This window comes from Vanacampus margaritifer, chromosome 7 (assembly GCF_051991255.1).
Source record: "Vanacampus margaritifer isolate UIUO_Vmar chromosome 7, RoL_Vmar_1.0, whole genome shotgun sequence".
NCBI lineage: Eukaryota > Metazoa > Chordata > Actinopteri > Syngnathiformes > Syngnathidae > Vanacampus > Vanacampus margaritifer.
Window position 1 is genome coordinate 16,212,574 of NC_135438.1, and position 22,992 is coordinate 16,235,565.

General features: G+C 39.3%; 2 protein-coding genes across 3 annotated transcripts in view; both read right to left on the reverse strand.

Moving 5' to 3' along the window:
- crebbpa (CREB binding lysine acetyltransferase a) overlaps positions 1 to 7,446 on the reverse strand; it is a 38,697-nt gene extending 31,251 nt beyond the window's left edge. For both annotated transcript variants that reach the window (XM_077570327.1, XM_077570326.1), the window contains exon 1: positions 6,524 to 7,446. In XM_077570327.1, the coding sequence (XP_077426453.1) occupies positions 6,524 to 6,611 (88 nt within the window). In that variant the 5' untranslated portion in view covers positions 6,612 to 7,446. The remainder of the gene's footprint in view (positions 1 to 6,523) is intronic.
- A 1,494-nt stretch (positions 7,447 to 8,940) lies between these two features.
- adcy9a (adenylate cyclase 9a) overlaps positions 8,941 to 22,992 on the reverse strand; it is a 36,719-nt gene continuing 22,667 nt past the window's right edge. Inside the window, exons 5-11 of the mRNA XM_077569917.1 lie at positions 22,041 to 22,143; positions 19,666 to 19,883; positions 19,118 to 19,277; positions 17,134 to 17,276; positions 16,744 to 16,773; positions 15,518 to 15,797; positions 8,941 to 14,206 (exon numbers count right to left, since the gene is read on the reverse strand). Of these exons, the coding sequence (XP_077426043.1) occupies positions 13,223 to 14,206; positions 15,518 to 15,797; positions 16,744 to 16,773; positions 17,134 to 17,276; positions 19,118 to 19,277; positions 19,666 to 19,883; positions 22,041 to 22,143 (1,918 nt within the window). The 3' untranslated portion in view covers positions 8,941 to 13,222. The remainder of the gene's footprint in view (positions 14,207 to 15,517; positions 15,798 to 16,743; positions 16,774 to 17,133; positions 17,277 to 19,117; positions 19,278 to 19,665; positions 19,884 to 22,040; positions 22,144 to 22,992) is intronic.

Here is a 22,992-nt window from a genome sequence, read left to right on the forward strand (position 1 = left end):
AAAGCTTGCCTGCAGGCTCTCTCTGGCTGTGAACCAAAAATGCAAAGCAATGTTTTGGTTGGGTAGCACCACATGCAGCTCCAGGAGAAGGGGGACAGCAGTCTCACTAGGATCCACTAGGAAATTGCTATTTTTGTTCAAATTCACTTATATCCAATTCAACGTTGCACATTCGTCATTATCACATTTGCCATGTTACATATATGACAATTCAAAATTCTTCATTCCAAGTAAGACTTTCACAATTGATATATCATTTGTTTTAACAGGCATTTGAAATGAACAAGAAACTCAAAATATGAATTGTAAGCCATATCTTCCAGCCCTACCAGTTGATTGTCAGACACCGAGGCTTTCAAAAAGGGAGTCCTGGCCTCTTGACTAAGCGCCAAACAGCTCTATAATGCCAACTGTTCCTCTCTAACCTCTCTCTTTAGAATGTAAATTCTTTCTCCTCAATTTTTATTTTTATTTATAGACATCAATTAAATTTTACAACCTGTCAGCCTGATTTCCCACTAGAGTATTCCAATTTTTAAATAATGTCTATGCAATGACAGAGCATCTGGTAAACCTGTGTATAAATAAGCCCAATGGACATTTGGGGAAAACAGTTAAAGGGACTGAAGGTCTGAAGGAGACCCAACATTGCAACAGATGGCACGAATAGAGAGGCAGGCATTGCATGTTTGCTCTTCCCAGAACAAAGGCTTGACTGAATAAAAACTACACTGAACACGGAATATTTCTCAGCACGCCCGGCAGGTTGCGGTTCTGGAATAAAACAGAACTAGAGGATAATTGGCTCCTGGCAGCTTTGATTCTTCTCAAATATTTCAAAGTTAATTTGCCTCTTTAAATCTCAACATGTTTCTTGGGACCTGGTTGACTAAGTGCAACAAAACGTTTGATTGTTTTGAGATCACGCCACAATAGTTTAGCAATTTCAAGAGCACTGCATCCCTCTGAGAGACTTTTTACCATTTTTGACTTTTCCAAGTCATTTAAATCTCTTTTTTTTCCCGCCCATTTTACTTGAGGAAAAGAACCTGCTTAATATTTATGCACACCTTGATGTAGGAGGGTGTTGATTACTTCGGCCAAAATATCCCACATTACACAAATATACATTACCGAGTTTGATTACAGAAGTGTGTGCGGAGTGTTATAATTGATTGCAACTAGGGGTGGGCGATAATCATCGATATTATTAACTTTGCTTTCACGATGTCCAACTTGACATTACTGAGTTTTAATACTATTACTAAATGGGGGGGTGGAAGTCTCAATTGATTGGCTGCAAAGTAGGAGGAAGTGATGAAAGTTCTCATTCGGCGAATCAGCATGCATAGACGGCAGAGGAGGAAGTAATACGTCTTCATTGTGCAAATCAGCGGGCAGGATTCAGTCATTTGAGGAAGACAGGACGCAAGTGTTTACAAGTGAGTCGTCCTCTGCTCTGCCTTTGCAGTCTTTGTCTTCCTCACCACCAGAGTCATCCTACACACTACCATGCTATGCTGTCTGGCTACACTCTCACCTACCACTACTTTGCAGTCGCTAATCTCCTTCAGATTACACCGTCTAAACAAGATGTAGTCTACCTGTGTACTGCTAGCTCCACTCTTGTAGGTCACCCCATGTTCCTGCCTCTTCTGGACGAAAGTATTCACGACAGTCATTTCCATTCTTTTTGCAAAGTCAACCACCATCTGTTCTTCTGCGTTCCTCTCCTGGATACCAAACTTGCCCTTCACCTCCGTTTCCTGCACCAACGTATCCATTGAAGTCTGCACCAATGACAACTCTCTCACTTCTAGGGATGCTCTGCATCATTTCATCAACGTCCAACCAAAAGTTCTCCTCCTCCAGCTCACATCCTACCTGTGGCGCATACCCACTAACAACATTGATCATCACACCTTCGATTCCTAGCTTCAGGCTCATCACTCTGACACTCTTTTCACCTCCAGGACGTTCCTAACAAACTCCTCCTTCACGATAACTCCTACTCCATTTCTCTTCCTATATACACCATTAAAGAATAACTTGAAGCCTGCTCCTAAACTTCTAGCTTTGCTCCCTTTCTACCTGGTCTCCTGAACACACAGTATGTCCACCTTCCTCCTCTCCATTATGTCAACCAGCTCTCTACTTTTTCCTGTGTATTTTTGCTGTCACGGCGACGGTGAGTAATGACGAGCAATAATCATTTCGTCCGCCCTAAATTTCATTCATGAAATTGGACGACATATGGCCACATTACAGACCTATTTAGCCTCAAAATATATGACAGCTAAAATTTGTCAGCCGCTGCCGCATACTTGCGTGTACACTCAGTTTACAAAAAGCGCGACGCTACGGCAGCCGAAAAGTCATAACTCACAACGGGGAAGTGTTGTTTTACAACGATCAAACATGTTAAGACACTCGTCTCAAGGGTCAAAAAAATAAATCAACAAAATTACGTGCACTTATGGCACCAGGCTTTAGTTGCAGCTGTGACGTTCCTGCTCTCCCGCCCTCCAGGGTTTTTCCTGTGTACAAAATTCAGAAGCGGCCACCTCCACCTAATTTGCTTGCCACCTCCAGCCTGAGTCACTGATATCGCTCAACACAGCGCTCCAGCTGTGTTGATTGAGCTCGGCAGCAACGCATTTTAACTAGTGATGCACGGAAAATTCATCCACCGAAAGTTTTCGGCCAAAAATAGCTATTTTTGCCATTTTCAGCATTCGGACGAAATAAATTAAAGCCGAAAGAATACGGCCGAAATATGATGTTGTGGTGACGCAACCAGAAGAAGAAAAAAACATTTCAATTTATATTGTGCTTTGTTAAAATGCCAGTGCTAAATAAATATTTTATAATAATATTATAATTTTAATTTATTATAATAAATGCAATGATAGACTGAGATGGTTTGGACATGTCCAGAGGAGAGATAGTGAGTATATTGGCAGAAGGATGCCGAGTTTCCAAATGCCAGGCACAAGGTCTAGAGGAAGACCAAAGAGGGGGTTTATGGATGTAGTTAAAGAAGACATGAACGCAGTTGGTGTGAGAGCAGAGGATGCAGAGGACAGGGTTAGATGGAGGCAACTGACCGGCGTTTTGGTTTTCGGCCACGCATTTTTCATTTTCGGCCAAACATTTTCATTTCGGTGCATCCCTAATTTTAATTGCAGTGACAGTGTTGCGCCATTATGGGGGCGCTGAATCAACAGCAGTTCACCGGAAAGACCTGAAGCAACAACTGAAAAAGAAACCGCTTTTCTTCTTCTTTTTTTTACTTTAATGTACCGAAGAAAAAAATTCCTGGTTGTGAGGCAGAGGTGGCATGCTCCAGCCAAGACGCTTGTGCGCTTCCACTTTTTCACTGGCATTCCAGTGGCCGTGCTTAATACTTTGGCTAATGCTAGCACCATTGCTACCTTTCAACAGTAAAAAAGTAACCACTTACCACTATCTCCAGGTGACTACAAGATGCTGTGTGTGACTTTGCAGTATGTTCCCGAAGCCGATTGAAATGTATTTATTTAGGTTTTAAACGTTGGTGAATATGTGAATGTGCGGATTTTATCTCATTCGCTGACATCTATTTGAGAAAATTTCAAAATTTTCAATACCCACAAGATATTATGTTCAGTAATTATATATAAAACCGAATCTGCCAAATGACAGACTAGACTTCCTCCTTTCTGCCTTGTCCCGTTCTTTTATAAGTGACAGTAGAAAAATGTAGGTTGCACAAATTACAGCCGTTACTCCCATGGACTCTGAAACTGTGTTTATTTCGTATAAAATTGGGCAATGATGTCATCTACTGGTGGTTGTGCATCAGTAAAGTCGTTTCCAAGTTTGACATTTACAGTGGAGCATAATCCGATTCTCTCCCACCTGGCCCAGTTGAAAAGAATGTAATTGACAAGTATACTTGTCAAAGGCAGTGAATTAAGTGTGCCGCACTGTGTCCTACTCCTAATACAAACGCGTCATCCACATCGCACGCCTCCGTACCCGCCCGTGCAAACTACATTGATTATTAAGTGCAATCGCACCGCCAGAAAATGCTCACCCTGCGTTTAATGCAGCATTAGCCAACATGTCTGCGGTGTAGACGCATTTCAATTGATATTGTGCTTCGTTAGAATGCCAGTGCTAAATAAATATTTTATAATATTATAATTTTAATTAATTATAATAAATGCAATGATAGTAAAAAATTGGCTTTTTTTTTCTCGTCGTTTCGGTTTTCGGCCAAGAGTTTCTCATTTTCGGTTTCGGCCCCCAAAAATTATTTTGGTGCATCCTTAATATAAACAATTGTTTAGTGCAGAAGAAAATGGTGGTGTAGAGCAACAAGGATGGTGGATGCAATTGGACTACAAAAAGCAGGTCTTTTAAGGTAAGATCCCCATTTGCAAAATGTCTAAGGTTCCTTGTTCCTCCCCTTAGATTTCAATGATTGCACCAAGTTGTGACAACATGCATTGTCAGCATCAACCCTTTAAGAATGGTAGTTTCTACGGAGGCCCAGCGACGCAACCCCGCGGGTCTCAGGTTCAGCAACGCAAAAGATGTAGATTGAAATGAATAGAGCAGTCAAATCGACGGTCGTGGAGGTAAAGTAATAATTACTCCTAAATATTTCTCGATTTTTAATTCAACAAAATGGCAGCACATACATACATACACACATATACATATACATATATATTAGGGGTGTTAGAAAAAATCGATTCGGCAATATGTCGCGATATTACAGCACGCAATTCTTGAATCGATTCAATATGCGGCCGAATCGATAATTTTTTTCTGGAAATATTCAACAAAACGTCTTACTTAGGGTTAGGATTCACACATTTAGCATGGAAGAATGTTATATTAATGGAACATTAAACCTTAATATTTTATTTCAGTGCTGTTCAAACATGAAACAGACTGCAACCTGTTAAATGCCGTGGCTTACTTATAAGCCTGAATTTTCATATGAATAAATACATTTTCATACAAATCTTACAGCGTACATGTACAAGTTTACTGATTTGTATTTTCCAAATTTGAGTTTAAAAAAAATGCAATAATTAATTTATAGATTCTTATCGGGATTAATCGGTATCGAATCGTGACCTATGAATCGTGATACAAATTGAATCGCCAGGTAGTAGTTAATTCACACCTCTAATATATATATATATATATATATATATATATATATATATATATATATATATATATATATATACATACATACATACATATATACACACACATACACACACACATACACATATATACACACACACATATATAGAGAGAGATGAAAAATCAGGAACATCATTGATCTATGTAAACAGAGTAACAACAAATCCAATTTTGAGAACCATCAAAATGACTGCTCTGGGAGATCTACTGTTAAACCAAAATTTAAAACACACACACACCTTTTGTCTTGCTTCCATTTTCACTAGGTTACAAAAAGCTTAATTCTCGCATATTAAAAAAAAACCACAAGCAGGCTCTACAGTAAATAAAACAAATGTATTAGTAGCAGATGTCATTTTTATTATATGTTGAGCGTCGCTAAAAATGGATGGCGGGCCATAGTTTGGACACAACTGATATAGGCTGTTAAGAAATTATAGTAAAAAAAATGCGTAGAGCAGGATTCTAACCAGTGACCTCGCAGTAACAGGGAGACTGCCTTAACCATTATTCCACTAGCTAATACACATTCCCTGGTGCAAAATTGTACTTGTAGTGCTCCTGTGACAAACTAGCACTTGGAGGAGAGTTGGTAAATACCCTCTTGGTTCTTTTTCTTTTCTTTTTTAAACCATGATACAGTATAAACCTACAAACACCTTTTGTTTTGCTAACATTTTTGCGGGCTTCTCAAAGGCATATTTCTCTCAAATAAACAAAAACAGGCCGCATTTTTTTAAATGGCCTTTAATAATGGGCACACCTGTGCAATAAATGTGTTGCACTGCGTGAGGCAAATGATGGTCACACAAGGTGAAGCCACTGGCTGTTTTACTGCCACCGGATCTCCACAATACATACAAGTTACAACTTATCTCGGCAAGGGAGAAGCGCCAGATACAGTCAGATTTGTGAATATTATTTGAGAGAAATACGCTATTTACGAACATATTAAGTGTTACATCTTTGAGTCCAGCTCTTGAAAATTGGTAACAAAAACACGTGTTGCGTTCATATTTGTTGTTCATAGTAGAAACGCTCACAGCTACGAGACGTTACACTGTGTAAACGGCAAGTGATTATGCACGGACAACACCCATACCAAACATGCAATTAAAGTGTCGCCATGCAGGTATTATTCATTCGTTAATGCCAGGCTTGAGCGTTACTACCAAGCATTCCAGTACACATGCATGGCCTGTCAACATGAACCCAACCCGCAAGCGTGCTGGCAATATTTATCGAAAGACAGGCATTCCAAACACTTAATAACGGTCATGGCAATCAAACGGGAACGTTTGTGAGGCCTTTTTACCTGGTCCATCAGACGCTGACAGGGCAGGTGAATTCAATTTCGGCCGCTTCGAGCTCGGGGGTCCGACGTCCAGCAGGTTTTCAGCCATGATTATCTTCTCCCCAACTGGTCAGTTTCGACGAGAACCGCAATTATTATGTGGCAGGCAAGTTGGTCGCTCAAGCCCGAAGCTTTCCGGCTAGCACATTAGCGAGTTGACAGCCTGCTAACGTTAGCTAACTGACTAACAGCTAGCTTGGACGCCAGCTATCAGCTAAGTTAACAGCTAGCGTTAGTTAGCTACTCCGTGCTGTGCGAGTCGGTGTCTTCAAAAGAGATGCAATAGCGCCCCGCTCCGCCACCGCCATTCACCCCATGATAATCCAACACACAACACCCACATTATTAGCATTAAATAACCCAAATTAAAAGATTCCCCATTAAAAGATCGAACTTGAAGACGTCGATCCAACGAAATCAGGTGAACTGCTGCATTCCGATGAAAAGGTCGTAAATTCTAGATGTTCAAAGTACCCATTTTGCGTGACGTCAAATTTCTTCATGCAAAAAAAAGCCAGACGCTCCGCAAAAATGCACGGCTGCACAAAAATGGGGAAATTTTGCAATTCACTTCGAAAGCCACGGTCCGATCCCAGCTTGCGAACGATAAACAATACTGCTCCCGAACGGCGACAGGGCTGAATCGCCGCACTCTGAAGGGGAAATCGGATATACCGAGCGTTTCTGTCCGACGACCACCGATCCAATTTCCTTTTTTTTTTTCGCACAAAATGTCTCCGAGTCGATGTTAAGATTTCATTTTCGGGGGGAGGGTGCTGTCATAGCGCGGAAAGCATGCTCGATTTCAACGTTAAACCCAGTGTTGGACCGAAATCCCTATTCCGAGCCACAACAAGATGGCGGCTGTTGATTCCTTCGATACAAAAAAGTTTTTTTCTTTTCCAGATCGGCTGTGAAGGGGGAGGGGCCGTGCAATCACGCCCTACGTGAAAACACTACCTTGCTTAACCACGGTCGGCGCTGCAGGACTGTCAAAAAAAATACATGCACGTCATTACCTGGATTAATTGGTCGAAAGCAATTTAAAATACGGGTTCTCAACTCTTGCCACTCTGTGCCCCCCATTTCCTATTTTTGCTAGGCGTCAGTTAAAGTATATTGTTTAAAAATTTCAGGTGAAATTGCACCATTACGTTTACAGGAGGACTTACTTTGACCTTTTCTAAACTTTTGAACGCACATTTCACTGCACAACTTTTCACAATTTATTTTGCGCAATCCACGAAAAGGGTCCATAAAGGTCATGGCATAATACTAAGTGGTATCGAAACAGTTGTTTTCATAATGCTGTACACATTTTGAGATCGAGACCAACATGACATCTAACAACTGATGAACAACTTGGATTTGAATTGGTGAGGTATTGTTGACAACACCTCGCCTTATCAACATTTCATGCATTACGCACCTATCGTGAATTTTGCCTTTCGATTCAATGTTGAGAGATGAGGAAATTGTGCAAAAAGGTACTGAAACATTAAACTATTGGACATGTGCATTCAAAAGTGTAGAGAAGGTCAAATTAAGTTCACCTGTAAAGAATACAATCCATTTTAGGTTCATCCCCAAATTTCACCAATAATATCCTTCACTTTTTGTGAGTTATGTATTTTATATTTTATATCTATATGCTGACAATTTCATGTGCAAATAAAAACCTAGTAAAATTAAGTATCTACAGTTGCAGAAAATACAGATACAAATTTTTCACTTACAGTATTCTGTATCTTGGTACAGATGTTTTTCTTTTTAGGAAAGTCCTTTACCTAATATGTTAACAGAGGCATACTGAATTTGTGGATACATTTACCGTAATAATGTTCCGGGTGCATGCCTGACAAAATGTTATTTTCCAAATAAAAGGCCTGTCTGACTGGGATGGCAGATCCTCAGTTTATAGCAGAGTTTTCTGCTCCTACGACAAAGACATAATACAAATGTCTGTCGTAAAGTCATAATTACAGAAAATATTGTATAAAAACACTTGTAGGCCATGAACATATATCAAATGAAAAGCAGTATGTATGTCGGGTCCTGTCTCACCATTTGAGAATTGCTATTTTAGAATTTAATCTCACACTTCTACATTAATGTAGAATTACTATAGTCAAATGGTCATTTTGAAGCAAACCAACCTTCCAATCTCTTCTTTGTTGAAAAACGTGAATAATCAACAGCAACAATCACATCTAAGTTCATAAAACTCAGGCAGAAAATAATTTGGTCAAACAGTTTTATACACACTCTACGTTAACGTTTAAAAAAAAAATAAAATCAAAAATCAAAAACGGTCTTTTGAGATAGATAAAAAAACATTAGAACAAAGTGGCAATGCTCATAATTGAAATGAAACCAACTTTATACAGTGTTCACAACAATTTAGTCTGCTTGCAGGTTTATTTCAATCATACTGAAAAATAAGGAGTAATGAAAATCATAACATTCACACTCAAATAGGCACGCATTGCATCGCTTTTCATAGTTTTATGGCAAAATCGAACACATGCTCATGTATAAAAATAATTACGTGACAAACTGATTGCATATGTACAAACATCGAGTGCTTTGTGCAAAATGTGTACAGATAATGATCATGTGTTGATATAAGATAATGTGCACAAAACATACATAATACATCTCATGAGCATCAAACCAACGCATGAAGGAAAAAGCATAGTTGTCAAACAGCTCTCATTCTTGCCCCAGTGTACTTTAAATACAAATTCACTGAAATTAAGGGGGAATTATTGATAACCTTTCCAGATTCATTTGACAGATTGGCATTAAGTAGTTGCGTTGATTTAACAAGTGCTGGCAAAATGCTGATTTTGCTTGTTCTTTATTTTGCTGGCCCAACAAAATGTGGTGACTAATTTGTGTTCAATACAAGCGTTTTTTTTTCTTTGAAGGGGGAGGGGGGGTCAAATAAACAAAGGCCACTTCACTTCTTCTGCAAAACAGCTTTTGCAATACACACTATCAATCAATAGTGTCCTTTAGATGAGCAAAACTGAGTGACTTGAATAATCCTGTGTTGCAATGCTGGTTAGAGTTATCCAATACATTTTCTCATTCTAAACATTTGTCAAATGAGTGCGGCTGAAATGAATAGTGTGGAGCAAACATTTGTAAAATTTAACATATTGTGTATGTAACAAGGAGTCAAGATGTCATGTGTCTATAACACCCACCATACATGTTCAAAATTTCGATTTGTCACAGTTCAATATTAGCTCATTACCCAATAGTCATACTTTTACAGCCACAATAATAACAAAAAAAATTTTTTAATGGGGGTGAGGGGGCAAGCTGTTTTTGAGGGGTAACTCCGAGTTGGGCTCTGTGAAGAACAAGGTTTTGTGATGTATATTATACTTTTATTCATATACTGCATGGTTTCCCCCAGTGCTTTATAAACCTGGCGGTAATACCAGATTTAGCTGATATATGAAAACATTTGAATTATTTTATTTTAGCTGATATATGAAAACATTTGAATTATTTTATTTATTTTTACATTAGCTGTGGAATTTGTTCATTCAAGAGACTTACTGCAACACTGCAGCTTTAATTAAACTGAAACAGGGTGACCCAGTAACCTGATATTCTCATTCTGCATGGTCGCAATTGTATTGAGAGGCAAAAAGTTGACAGTGAGAAAATAAGCAAAGTAGACAAGGCTTCAAACCCATAAAGCACTTTTGTGTGACTCCCGACTATTGCGTCTCCAAAGTTTTTATACTGCAGAGAAATGTACTTGCATTGTAATGAGTAATTGCTACATACTGCTCTAGCCTACAGAGTATTTTGTTCAGAAGGCACTAGTAGTACAGTTTGGAGTGCACAAGGGCAAAGGTACTGAATACGATAAAACATTTCTAACAGTTTCATTAATTCTGCATTTTTAGATTTCCCGACAAGCACTAACTTAAAGAGAAAGTCAACCCAAACATTTTCTTTATTTTCCTATGGTGGCCGGGGCTCAGGAGGTTGAGCCGGTCATCCGGTAATCAGAAGATCTGCACCGCTGTTCAATTCCCAAGTCATGTGTCGTGGTGTCTTTGGGCAAAATACTCCACACACTTTGCCACATTGTGCCACCCACACTAGTGTATGGATGGTGCAAATGTTTGGTGGTGGTCTGAGGGGCCGTAGGCGCACACTGGCAGCCACGCTTCTGTCAATCTGTCCGAGGGCAGCTACATATGTAGTTTACCGCCACCAGAGTGTACGTGTATGAATAAAGTATCCATTGTGAAGTGTCTTTTATATAAATCTTATTTACAATAATATTTTCTATGCTCCCCCACTAGTGTAAACACGGTATTCTGATGAACATTGTTTGAAGAATATGAGTTAAGCAGCAAAATCCACCCGTTTTTATCCTCTTCAGGGGGCGGCCATTTTGCCATTTGCTGTTGACTGAAAACGACATCGCAGTTGCTCAGGTAATGACCATTCATGGCTCACCTGTTTTCTGAAGCTGAGCCGTAGTTAGTCATTACCTGAGCAACTGTGATTGTAATTTTCAGTCGACAGTAAGTGGCAAAAATGGCCGCTCCCTGAGATGAAGAAAAGCGAGTGGATTTTGCTGTTCAACTCAAATTCCACAAACACAATATTAATCAGAATGCTAGTGGGGGCACATACAACATACTTTTGCAAATACATTTTTGGGTTGACTTTCCCTTTAAATGACTATTTTTGGATTAACTGGTTCTGCATCGTATTATGTAAATTTAATAGACATGTATTTTTTTAAAGACACAATTGTGTGGAATTAAAAGGCAACATATTGTTTGAGTGTGTAATTACCCTCTTATCAATGTACTGCAATAAATTCAACAGTGGCCCTGTGGCAGATTGATTTCCTTTTGTGCCTCATCGCTGTCATTATATCTGCATTATTGACTCTCTCTCACGCATAAAAGAAAACAAGTGCTTCATTTGACACAAGACGTCACCACGCTAACCGAGGCAGGCTGTTTGTTAATGCAGGGTTGAAAAAAAAACTGTCACTTATAAGAATAAATGTAGATATACTTGCACAAAAGCAGGTTTCCCCTCTTAACATCCAACCATCTATTCTCAGCATTCTAACATACATTTGGAAAAGAAAACTCCCCACAAATACACGCATACCTTTAGGCACCACAAAACAACTAATTTAGGCTACGGCGCACCTAAATATCACACAATTAAAGTGGCACAATATTTAAGTCTATTGATACAGTAGAGGCCCCCCTCAATTAAGAGGCTGTGTCCCACACGTTTAACAACAATCACACAGAATAATGAAGGAGAAGACACTGAAATATTGAATAAATAGAACAGGAGAACTGACCAATGTGTTATTTTCCCCTTCCAAGGCGATATCTGAATGTTCTGTGCTTTGATTCTCCAATGTGAACAATCTTTTTCTACATAGCGATTGCCCCTCACAGTCCCACTTGATGTACTTACTGACGACTCCACTCGAAATCTTTTCAATACCATACTTTGAATGCGAAGATGACCGTTTTAAGTTGTTCACCGCATACGTTGATGTAATTTGTTACAATTCCGACTTTTGCATATTTAGTCAGACTGCAAAGAAGTGGAGTTTGTTGTGTGACCGTTACCTTTGAACTTCAACGAGTTTCAATCAACCATTTCACAGGCCCCCAAAAAAGTGAGTGTTTCATGCCCATATAAAAGATCTTGGGTCACAGTATCAAGTCTAGTTAAAGTGCTTTCCTGCCATTTGTGTTGATCTCCCTTTTTTCCCTAATTTAAGCGTAAGAAGATTTTATTTTGTGCTTTTGATTTGACTTTGTGAGCGAAAAATCTTTTCTTTTTTTTTTTTTAGCTATTTCACTTCTAAAAACAAGTGGTCGAGGAAAAAAAAAACATTGTGCAAGACCTGTGCTTAAACGTGCATTTCCAACAAAATCTAATTTATGCAGCCTGTTTTGTAGCATATTCTCTTAAAACGCGAGCACAAGTGAATACTGTATATAGCCCTCATGTCAAAGTAGAATACATAGAAAAAATTAACACTGCTTCATGTGATTCCCTCATTCTTCCCGTAGTTTCCTGCTCAGCCTGTAATGCTGCATTGGCACCTATTATTATGAATCTAAAATGATTTTCCCTTAAGTAAGATCACGTTAGAATGATATGGCACAACAATTGTTTTTTTGTTTTTTTTTGCACTGAAAATAAAAGTTGTTAAGAAACCACAGAGTATTTGGCAGTCTACATGTTATGGACTAAAAAAGAAAAAAAACACGTAAAGATTGCTAAAACTTTGTTCGGTATTCATATTTGTTTCTATTGTAGTCCTGAAGGCACTTAATAACAATGTGAATACAAAAAAATACCAACAAAATATGGTTTTCCCCCTTTTGCCCGTCATCCTTCTTCTCTACTGTGCTCAACACAGGTTCAGTCTACTGAAACATTTAATTCCATTCAACAACGTATGTAGCGATTTTCCTCTTTTACCTCAACCGTTTTTCCTCTTCTTCATGACTTGCCAAGAGGGGCATCCTGCCTGGACCAGCAAACAGCCCTGGAGTGATCGATAGCAGCTCGGGGCAGCAGTGGGACAAAAAATAAAAAAGACAAAATAAAAAACGGGATGGGGAATTAGAAGGATCAGAGGCGGGCGTAGAACTCCTCATTGAGTCTCGTTAGCTCATCTGCCTCTTGTATGCCAATGTACTCTCCTTGACTTGACTGCACCCGAGAGGGCACTTGTGCACCTTTTGATGTGGCAGGGTCAGAGGTGGTGCGAAGGAAATGATGGTCTTTGGTGGAGGATTCCCCAGCTTGGTGTGAAGGGTCCCTATATCCTTCTTTCCCCGCTTCTGCGGATGAAGTCAAGATGGTCTTGGGCCTTACTGCAATTTGTAAGTTTGGTGCAAGTGTGGACGGAGATGGAGGAGGCTGGGGGGCAGCTGATGGAGTGTTTGTCAATGACGAGGGTCCTACCCTGGCACTGAGCTCCTGCTGATCTTGGCACATACACTCCCCATTTTTAGGGAACAGAAAGGTCCTCATTTGGCCTTTTCCCTTCACATTCACAGTACCTCTATAATCAAACTCCAAGCCCATGGCGCTGAGCACAGCGTGGCTTTCTTCGCTCACCTGCACCCGACACTCCACGCCGGTGGAGTCCATGCGGCTGGCAATGTTGACCGTGTCTCCCCAGATGTCGTACAGCAGCTTAGTGGTGCCGATCACCCCCGCCGTCAGCGGCCCGTGGTTGAATCCGATGCGGAGCTTAAAACCGAAGCCCAGCATGTTCTTGTTGAAGTCGTCCAGGACTCCCATCATTTCCAGGGCAAAGTTGAAGAGTGCTCGCAGGTGAGCGTGCGGAGAATCCTCTTCATTCTCCGCCACTTGCTGGACATTCAGTCCAGATGCCGCCATGTAGGTGGCGCCGATTGTCTTGATTTTTTCCACGCTCTTGAATTCGGGTTTCCGAAGGAGCTCGTCAAAATCTCCTATTAACTCATTGAGGACGCGGTAGCACTCTTTCCCACCCTCGTAGCTCTCCTCATAGAACTCACTGAAGTTTACAATACTGGCAAAGATCACGCCCACATTGTCGTGGTTTTTGGAGTAGCTCTGTGTTACCTGGAACAATTAAACAACAAAGTTTTAGAAGTTTGTACTTAAAAATGTTACTTCATCAAAATGTCATTTCTTAAAGAGGAAGTCAAACTTAAACATTTCTTGACAATATGTTATATGTGACCTTACTAGTCTAAACATGACATTGTGATGAATATTATGTATGTAGAATGAGTTATGAAGCAAAATCCACCCGTTTTTATCCATCTCAGGGGGCAACCATTTTGCCACTTGCTGTTGACTGAAGATTACATAGTTGCTTAGGCTCAGGCAACGACCAATCATAGCTCACCTGTTTTATGAAGCTGAGCTGTGATTGGTTGTTACATGAGACCTGAGCAATTGATCCATTGTTTTAAATTTTTTACGACAAAAAAAGTTTTTCGTTTTTACCTTGACTAGTTTCGGTGTCGACTGCCACCTTCCTCAGAAGCTGTCAAACTGACAGTTGTGACGTGTCCTCTTATCTTATCTTAAGTGAGCAATTGATGTCATTTTCACTCAACATCAAGTGGCAAAATTATGTTTTGATTTGATTTGATTTGAATATTCTGACATTGATAAATAAAAATAAAAAAAAAAAGCTGGATTTTGCTGCTTAACTCATATACCACTAACTCAATATTAACCAGAATATCGTATTTAGACTAGTGGGGCTGCATATGCTGCATTCGAGGATGGTTGGAAGTTGGACTTTTCCGACTTCAAACCAGGAAGTGTGTACAGGAATGCCCCATTGAACTCGGAAATACCACTTGCGAAGTCAGGGGGGAAAAAGTGCCCCGACTTCACTGATGGACTACAATGTGACGTCACTCTACAATGGCGACCCCTTTGCAAACACAAACCGTGAATGGTTAAACATAATTTACTCGAGTACAAAACTAGATAGATATATCTTCATTCATAAATATTCGACATAACTCCACGTAACACGACGTACGTAACAGTATGCCGCTAACTCCCTGCATGAAATTATACGGTGAACTACAGTACTTAACTGTATTAAACACTTATGAAATAAGATAAAAACAACAAATGAAGCAAAATTGCGACAAGGCAAGTTTGCTGGAGGTCAGAATGACTTTTCAGGACCAAAATAAAAAACAAATCCGCCATTTTGGTTGTTTATTTTCGACTCGAACGCTTTCAGGTGGGAACAGGGAAAAAACACTATTGTCAAGAAATTACTAATTACTAATAACCAATGATGTAAAGAGTGATCTGTCATCTAAAACATGTTTAAAAAGTTTAATACTTTAAAGACTATCCGCTGATGTCCAAACATTTTTGTGTGACATTTTTGACAAAAACCTTGAGTTGGTCAGCGACGTGGATGGGGATTATGTTGCCAAGTAACCACTCTGCCTGGTCCCGCATCGTCTGAATCTTGGAGCGGTGCTTGTCAGCCTCCACGTTGCCATGGTAATGCAAACGGTAGCTGACCTCAAACTCTCGGTTGAGGAACCAGACGAGGAGAAGAAGCAGAAAGAAGGCAAGAACCGCTTCTGGCACCAGAAGATCATGAGGTCTTAGAGAAGTTGCATGGTCTGATTGTGAAGACCCAACATTTTGTAATGTGGAGACGTTCAATCTGAGGGGAAAAATACACGAGAATCATAATCAAGTCATAAATGAGTGCCTGGAAAAAAGTGGTGTCGAACATCCCTGGAAAAACCAATTTAATATCAAGCTTAACTTGTAACTTGAATTAATCTTCTCACAATTATGTTTTTCTCTTTGCCCTCACTGAAAACCAAATAACATTCAAAACTCAGTGAACAACATAATTAACTAAAGCAGTTTAGTTTACGGTTTCCATTGTCAGAAGTTATTAAATAAATGTGTGCTACTTATTGGAACTTTCGCAGCAGTACCAACAGTGGAGCTAAACCCAAATTGATCAGTCAGCAGAGAATCCATACTATTTGTTGACACATTGACAAAGCTACCATTGTACATGTGCAACCTGCTAGGCGCAGATCTGGGTTTGCTGTTCCAAATCGTACTGTAGCAAACTGTAATACATTTTATGGACAGATATTTTTATGTGCATGTTCAACAACAAGCTTATATCATAGGTGATTGTGACATCATTGTGAAAAATGTTTTACAAGTCATTCTTTTTCAAAACTACACTTAAATAAATAAATAAATACAAATAAATAAACATCTTCATGGCCATGTTGTTCTATCATCAATGACACTCTTGTGAAAAAGACAGAAACACAAAAATCGTTGAGAATGGCCAGGAAAATCAGCTGTCCCAAGTTTAACACATTATACCATTCCGCATGTGTCGGGTCAATCAACAGTGCATGCTGGATGTGTCATTACCAACAAAAGTGACACTTAGCAGCCATTACTGGTGGTGCACAGAAAGTGTGATAAGGACAAAGGGGTTGGGCGGAATAATAAGACTGAGTAAAAGCCAGCTGTAAGCTGCAGTTATGAAAACTATAAAAAGCAAGCCATTGAGCTGTTGACCCTGGAAATGTCACTAGTCCATCATACACCTCTGTTCCCATGGAGACACTCACCCATGAACTGGTAAGTTGTTATTACTGGAGCTGAAAGAAGAAAGCATTGTCAGAACAGCAATCACGTAACACACACATTTGTCCAAACAAACTATGACACCAATAACAATACAGTATTATCAATTATACAAATAATTTTAACTTTGATAAAAACTGATGTGACTGAGGAAGAAAAATTCTATGCTTTTTACATACAAAACTCACACAATTTAGCTAAGCAGTAATGCTAGCTTTATCAAAAAATTTAACTGGACTACTTTCGGAATTACAGCCTACATTCACAGGAGGAAGTAGATTTCTTGGCATGGATGTCAGCGCAATGCCCCCTTCAAATTTCGCAGAATTTCTATTTTACAGTTGGTGGGATATCGCAAACATATGCACCAGTACCTGTGCAAGGGGCTATAGAGCAACAGCAACATGGCAATCCCAGTAGCAGTGGCCAAGACCGAACGCATCCAAAAACTGAGTTGACAGAAGTTGCAGTACTGGATGATGGCGATGATAGTGGCGCAGCACAAGAACATTGTCAGCTAGAGAAAAGAGGATATAATAAAGAAATTAAAACCATTACTAACCTCATTGATTTCAGAACTTCTTTTCTTAATACTAAGGCTGTCAGTTTAACGCGTTAATCTAGATTAATTAATTACGCACAAATTTGTGCGTTTAAAAAAAATACAGCAATTGATCGCGAGTGTAACGTCAATGCGCAAGCGTTTGAAATTTGGCCCATCAAAGTGCCCGTAAGGCTGCAGAGGCGCGCCACTACCAGCATTGACAACAGCAGACATGGACGCGAGTGCAGCACAGCCAGGAGAGTGAGGCAAATGTATTTGGACCTAGATCTCCCAGAGCCGTTATTTTGAAGGTTCTATTCTTTTCAATGTACATCTTTCATGTCGCTGGGACCCGCGGGGTTGCATGGAGTTGCTGGGCGTAACTGCCATTCAGCACGGAGGCTACAAGCTAGATCACCATGGCAAATAAATACGCTGGAGCGTTCCCGGGCATGAAATATTGAAACTGTCGGTCCTTTATCTCCGGAACGCAAGTAGAGTGGGCCAGAGGTTGCGCGGCGCGGGCCGAGAAAGCTGGAGCTTTCCCGGGCATGAAATTGAACATTTGCTGGACCTCTTTTTCCACGTGGAGCGATGGCAACGACATTGTTGGAAAGCTCTCGTCGAGACGTGCCCGGGGATGCCTTCAAATCCCCGTAAGGACGTACGGTTAGGGAGATACGGCTGCCCAAATACCTCCAGGAGACCGAGGATTTTCAAAAACGTACCCCGCCTGCGATGGTTCCTATCCCGCGTAAAAATCTTGGGTTTGTCAGCCCTCTATCTCCGGAACGCAATGTCGTGAAGCGACGAGGCAGACACTGTTGTAAAGCTCTCGGTCAGGGCATTTGGGCTGTGGGCTGCGAGTGTCTCCGGGGTCCGAAAGCGACCCCAGAGTCTGCCTGAAGTCCCCCCGCCTGAACAGAGGAGACTGTACAGCTACATTCTGAGACGAAACTGACAGGGAGTCTGACGAATCACAATGAGTGTTTGCTGGATCACTTGGGAATTCCAGACAGCAAGTCCGAACAAAACCAGCCCACCCCCGGCAGTTCAAGGTATAGTAAAAGCTTACAGTAAAAAAAAAAAGGCTGCTAGATGTGATGGAGTCCTAACGTTTTTGGCAGTACAAGCCTGATAATCAAAATCAATATAGGTCCACCACCCGTCCACCTCAGAAAAGCAAGAGAGGGTTTTTATTAGCTACTCAAAACAGCGAGTAATAACCATATTAGGCTCAAAATGACGGCTTTGGGAGATCTAGTTATCTAGAAGTACACTTCAACAATGGAAATCTGGATTTCAAATCTTCTCTTCTTGGTGTATTCAATTGATTAGTCATGCACTACAATTTTGTAATGTTCAACAGTCTTAAAAATCGAATTCTTTATTTGGGGACCTTTAGCAGATATGTGATTAAAATAGATTAATTACAATAATTAAAGATCCTGTAATTAATTAGAATAAAAATTGTATTTGCCTGACAGCACTATTAAATACATTATATTTGAATATAGTTAAACCGGACTGAGTCCCCCCATCCCTCATTATATAAGAAAGTAACATAGCCAGCTAGCTACAGTATATTTACACCTTCAAAAATGTCTTCTCTTTATAGAATTCCTGCCATTAGGTATATTCGCAACTGTTACGTATTTTGTGTTACTCAGGCTATCGTATTGGAATGCGAAGCATTGTGGGTATATAACTACCAAGAAGTATGTGCTCAAATGTTTATCAGTCCCACCTGTTTAGGGCTTGATCTGAGTGGTCATTTGGCCCACAGATAATTTTTTTAGAGCTCCATGGTTTACCTGAAGAGGTAGCTGAACGCCACAGGTCAGGTGGGACAAGACCGAGATGGCAGGTAAGGAAACAAGCACGGCCCCAATCATGTGACGAGCAGCCCAGCCAGATACCACCAGTAACAGGGAGCGGGTACAGTTCATCACTTCCTCCAGATAGAAGGCCATTCTACAGGAAAGAAAATGTGACTGTCAGATTCATTTACAGAAAAAGTATGAAATTCTTTTGTTATAAAAACAACATTTTATTTGTTTTTCTGTGTGAATGCGGTTGTCTTGTAGAGTGGAAAACTGCTTTTGCGGTTTGCTCAATTTCACGATGAAAAACATTTTTTTCTATATGGTCCAATTTGTGTTTTGCTTTATTCACACTTAAGAACAGATAACTCCCCTTTTTGCGCAATCCACTATTATTGTTATTGTTCAACTGTTCCAATATTGCAAACCAACGTACAAAACCTGACCTTAGAAAGTCCCTTAATTATGAACCCTAGATGCCAAAACAATCAAACAGAAAGTGAAAGAACATATAATCGACTGTATCTAAGTAGACTCACCGTATTGAGAGCACCAAGGAGGCCAGCTCTAACAAACCAGCTAGGGGCGCCACAGCAAGTGATGCAGAAGAAGGGGGGCCTACAGTGGCTGAGCTCACCAGTGAAGGTAGGAAACATGCCAAGGTGAGGGCCAAGAAGACAAAACAGCTCAGAAGAACGTCCAGGAAAGAGCTGAATGTGCAGCTTGCAAAGGTCTGTTCTTGGACTTGATTTTTCACCTGAAAGAAAAGAATGATAGAAGTGAACGGATTGATTCCCTGAAAACTTCACCGCATCAAACATCACACTTGCTTCCTTGCTGTATATCAATTACCTTTATGAATAATTAAATAAATAAAACATATCTACCAGACTTTAAGGATGTTGAGCAGGCACATGCAGGGGAGGGTGGGGGGTGGCTATAGGTGCCCGGGCACATGCGCTTTTGGCACTGATTCCTAAAGTGTCCCTTTGTGTGTGTGTGTGTGTGTGTGTGTGTGTGTGTGTGTGTGTGTGTGTGTACAGTTGTAATAACTAAAGATTGACAATCTACACAGACAAATAAACGGCATTTCCTCTTACCCGAATCAAGGTAAGTGCAAGTAAGACATGCACTATAGGAAAATCATAATAGCACTACTTGTGTTATTTAAAATGTAAATTTCATGTACATTTTACATAATCATTTTTATTTATGTAAATTTGATTTTTGTTCATAATTGATTCTTCATGCACACGTTAAAACAATTTTTTAGTGGGTGACTGGCATTGGCAATGCAGAAAAATAACAGTTTCTACTGTATACTACTATAATATTATACTTTATGAAAACAAAGCAAAAACATAATTAAATAAAATTTAAAAGATGAAACAGTTTGTGCATCATAATTTAATGCGACAATCTAATTCAATGTGTTGTGCCCGCCTTGGCCAACGTGAGGCAGTACTGTACAGTTATTCGGCCATAAACAATGGAGAATTTTCTTCTTCTCCTACTACTGTGCGTGACCGTCACAATTCTACAATGTTAGTAATTTTTGCAGAGGACTACGAATGCATGCTTATAATTTATTGTCATATATCCGTTGCTTAAAGGTTTATAAAATAGCGACTATCAATGCTAACTGCTAGCATTTAAATGCTGTTTTCCATATATGTTAGCAATAAGCTAAACTGACTGTCTTGAGGCAAAGCTATGTATTTGTTAAAAATACACGTCATTATCTTTTTTTATGTTTAGTTTGACAGTAAACTTCAACTGCGAGTAGCATTAAACAGCTTGAGGTATCTTTTCTGATTAATTGTTCACTATTTGCCATACTGCTACTCAGGCTTACTGCCGCCATTCAGCGCACATATCTCATGTTTGAGCTCAGAAGTCAAAGCTAAAAATAGGCCAAATGACACCTTTGACTTATATATGTATATTTGAAAAAAATAATAATAAAAAACTCTTAAGTCAGGTCACTTGTATCTGAAGTCACTAACTACAGTACATTTAAAAAAATAAAAATTAGGACCATAAAAATAGGCCATTCAACCATTTGGTTACACGTTACTTTCAAGTCTGCTTGGAAGTAGAACACCTAAAGAGGTCAAACCTCCAAATGTTCCAAGCAAACTGTGATGATATGCTTGCATTTGCTTTGTTTGTAAAGAGACAATCTGACTGTCAATCAAAACATGCTAAACAGGATTATAGTGTCACAGTAAGTGGAGATATCTATGAACAATAATTAGAAATGTACAGTATATAACGGTGGTTTTGGCTTATGTATATCGTCTTTCAGTGTGCACCACCAGTTTTGTCTGATGTCAGACTAGGGAGGGTCATAGGGCAGTTTAATCAATGAATTAATCGTTTAGAAAGTGAGTGCGCTACTTGGGTGCAACCAGCAGTAGCTCACGTGATGTGAGTAACATGAAGTCAACTATGGGAAGCTGTGCTGTGGATTTTTTTTTCCTTTTCTTTTTTTCAAATGGCCATCCTGATGCCAGACTACGGCTGTATCTCGTAAGTTAAGGCAGACTCAGCTCAAATTGCCTTGAATTCTAAATTTGAAACTCTCACAGAACATTGTACTTTTCCCTAATTAAAGGGGTACATTTTCTGACTTCCCAGCTCTCCTTATTGCAATAAAGTACACACATGGAAAATTACTGTGTGTATTATTTTGTAACACTGAGTGCAACAGCAGGGGTCCCACAAGCTTGTGACGTTGTGCAAGATACTTGAAAGATCAAGGCCTTTTTTTAAGGGTGTGGGGCCAACCCTATTGGGCATTTTACTTGGAAATAATTGAAAACTGCAAAACTCTATGGTATAGCTTTTTTTCTATGTACTGGAAATGTATGTGTGTATTTGCAGGTCATGTGGTGATGTAATGTGTTTCCACCTCGTCCTTGTAGCTGCTGCGATAGGCTGTCTCCAGGGGTCGGTCTAGAAAGTTGAGGCTGATCTTGTTGATGGGTGGTTTGAAAAAATAATCCTTCATCAGACTGGAAAAAGAAGATAAATACCAACTATGTAGTATATATAGTAGTATCCACCACCAATATTCAAAACATAAAATTTAACATAAAAATCTAGGATAATTTTGGAACTTATCACTTTTTAGCTTAGGTAGTGAATAAGGATAAAATCAGTGGTATGTTTGCAGTCTTCCCTGATAAAAAAAAAAAAAAACTCCTACTATGCCTGACCTTATTATAAGTTACAACTAAGGTTATTTTAGTTAACTAAAACTAAGGAAAAAAACAAAAATTCAAAAAACTATTTAGTTAACGAAATAAAATAAAAACGAAAATGCTTTTTAAAAAACGAAAACTAACTGAAACTACATTTTATTTTTACAAAACTAACAAACTAACTATAATTATAGCAAAAGTGTCCTTCGTTTTAGTCTTTGGTAATAAATATAATGCATGAGCCTTTGGGGATGATTTTAAATGTGATTTTAAGTAGATTTATTTTGATATTAACCGCAATAAGGACATTTGAAAGTGTGTCACACAAAAGTGACATTATCTAGCAGCAGCCAATAGAAAAGCACCTTCGGATGATGTTAATGATGATGTTTTTTAAATATTATGCACAAGTACTAATCTTTTTTTCTTTTTTTTTACTAAAACTAATACTGAAACTAACTAAAACTAAACTGAAACTAAGCATTTATGAAATAACTAAAACTAATAAAAACTAACAGAACCACCTTGAAAACTAACGAAAACTAATTAAATTTAAAAACCAAAATTCAAAACGGAATAAAAACTAACTAAAATGAAAATTTCCCAAACTATAATAACCCTGGTTATAACATTAAAAGCGGAGAACAACGACATAATTTA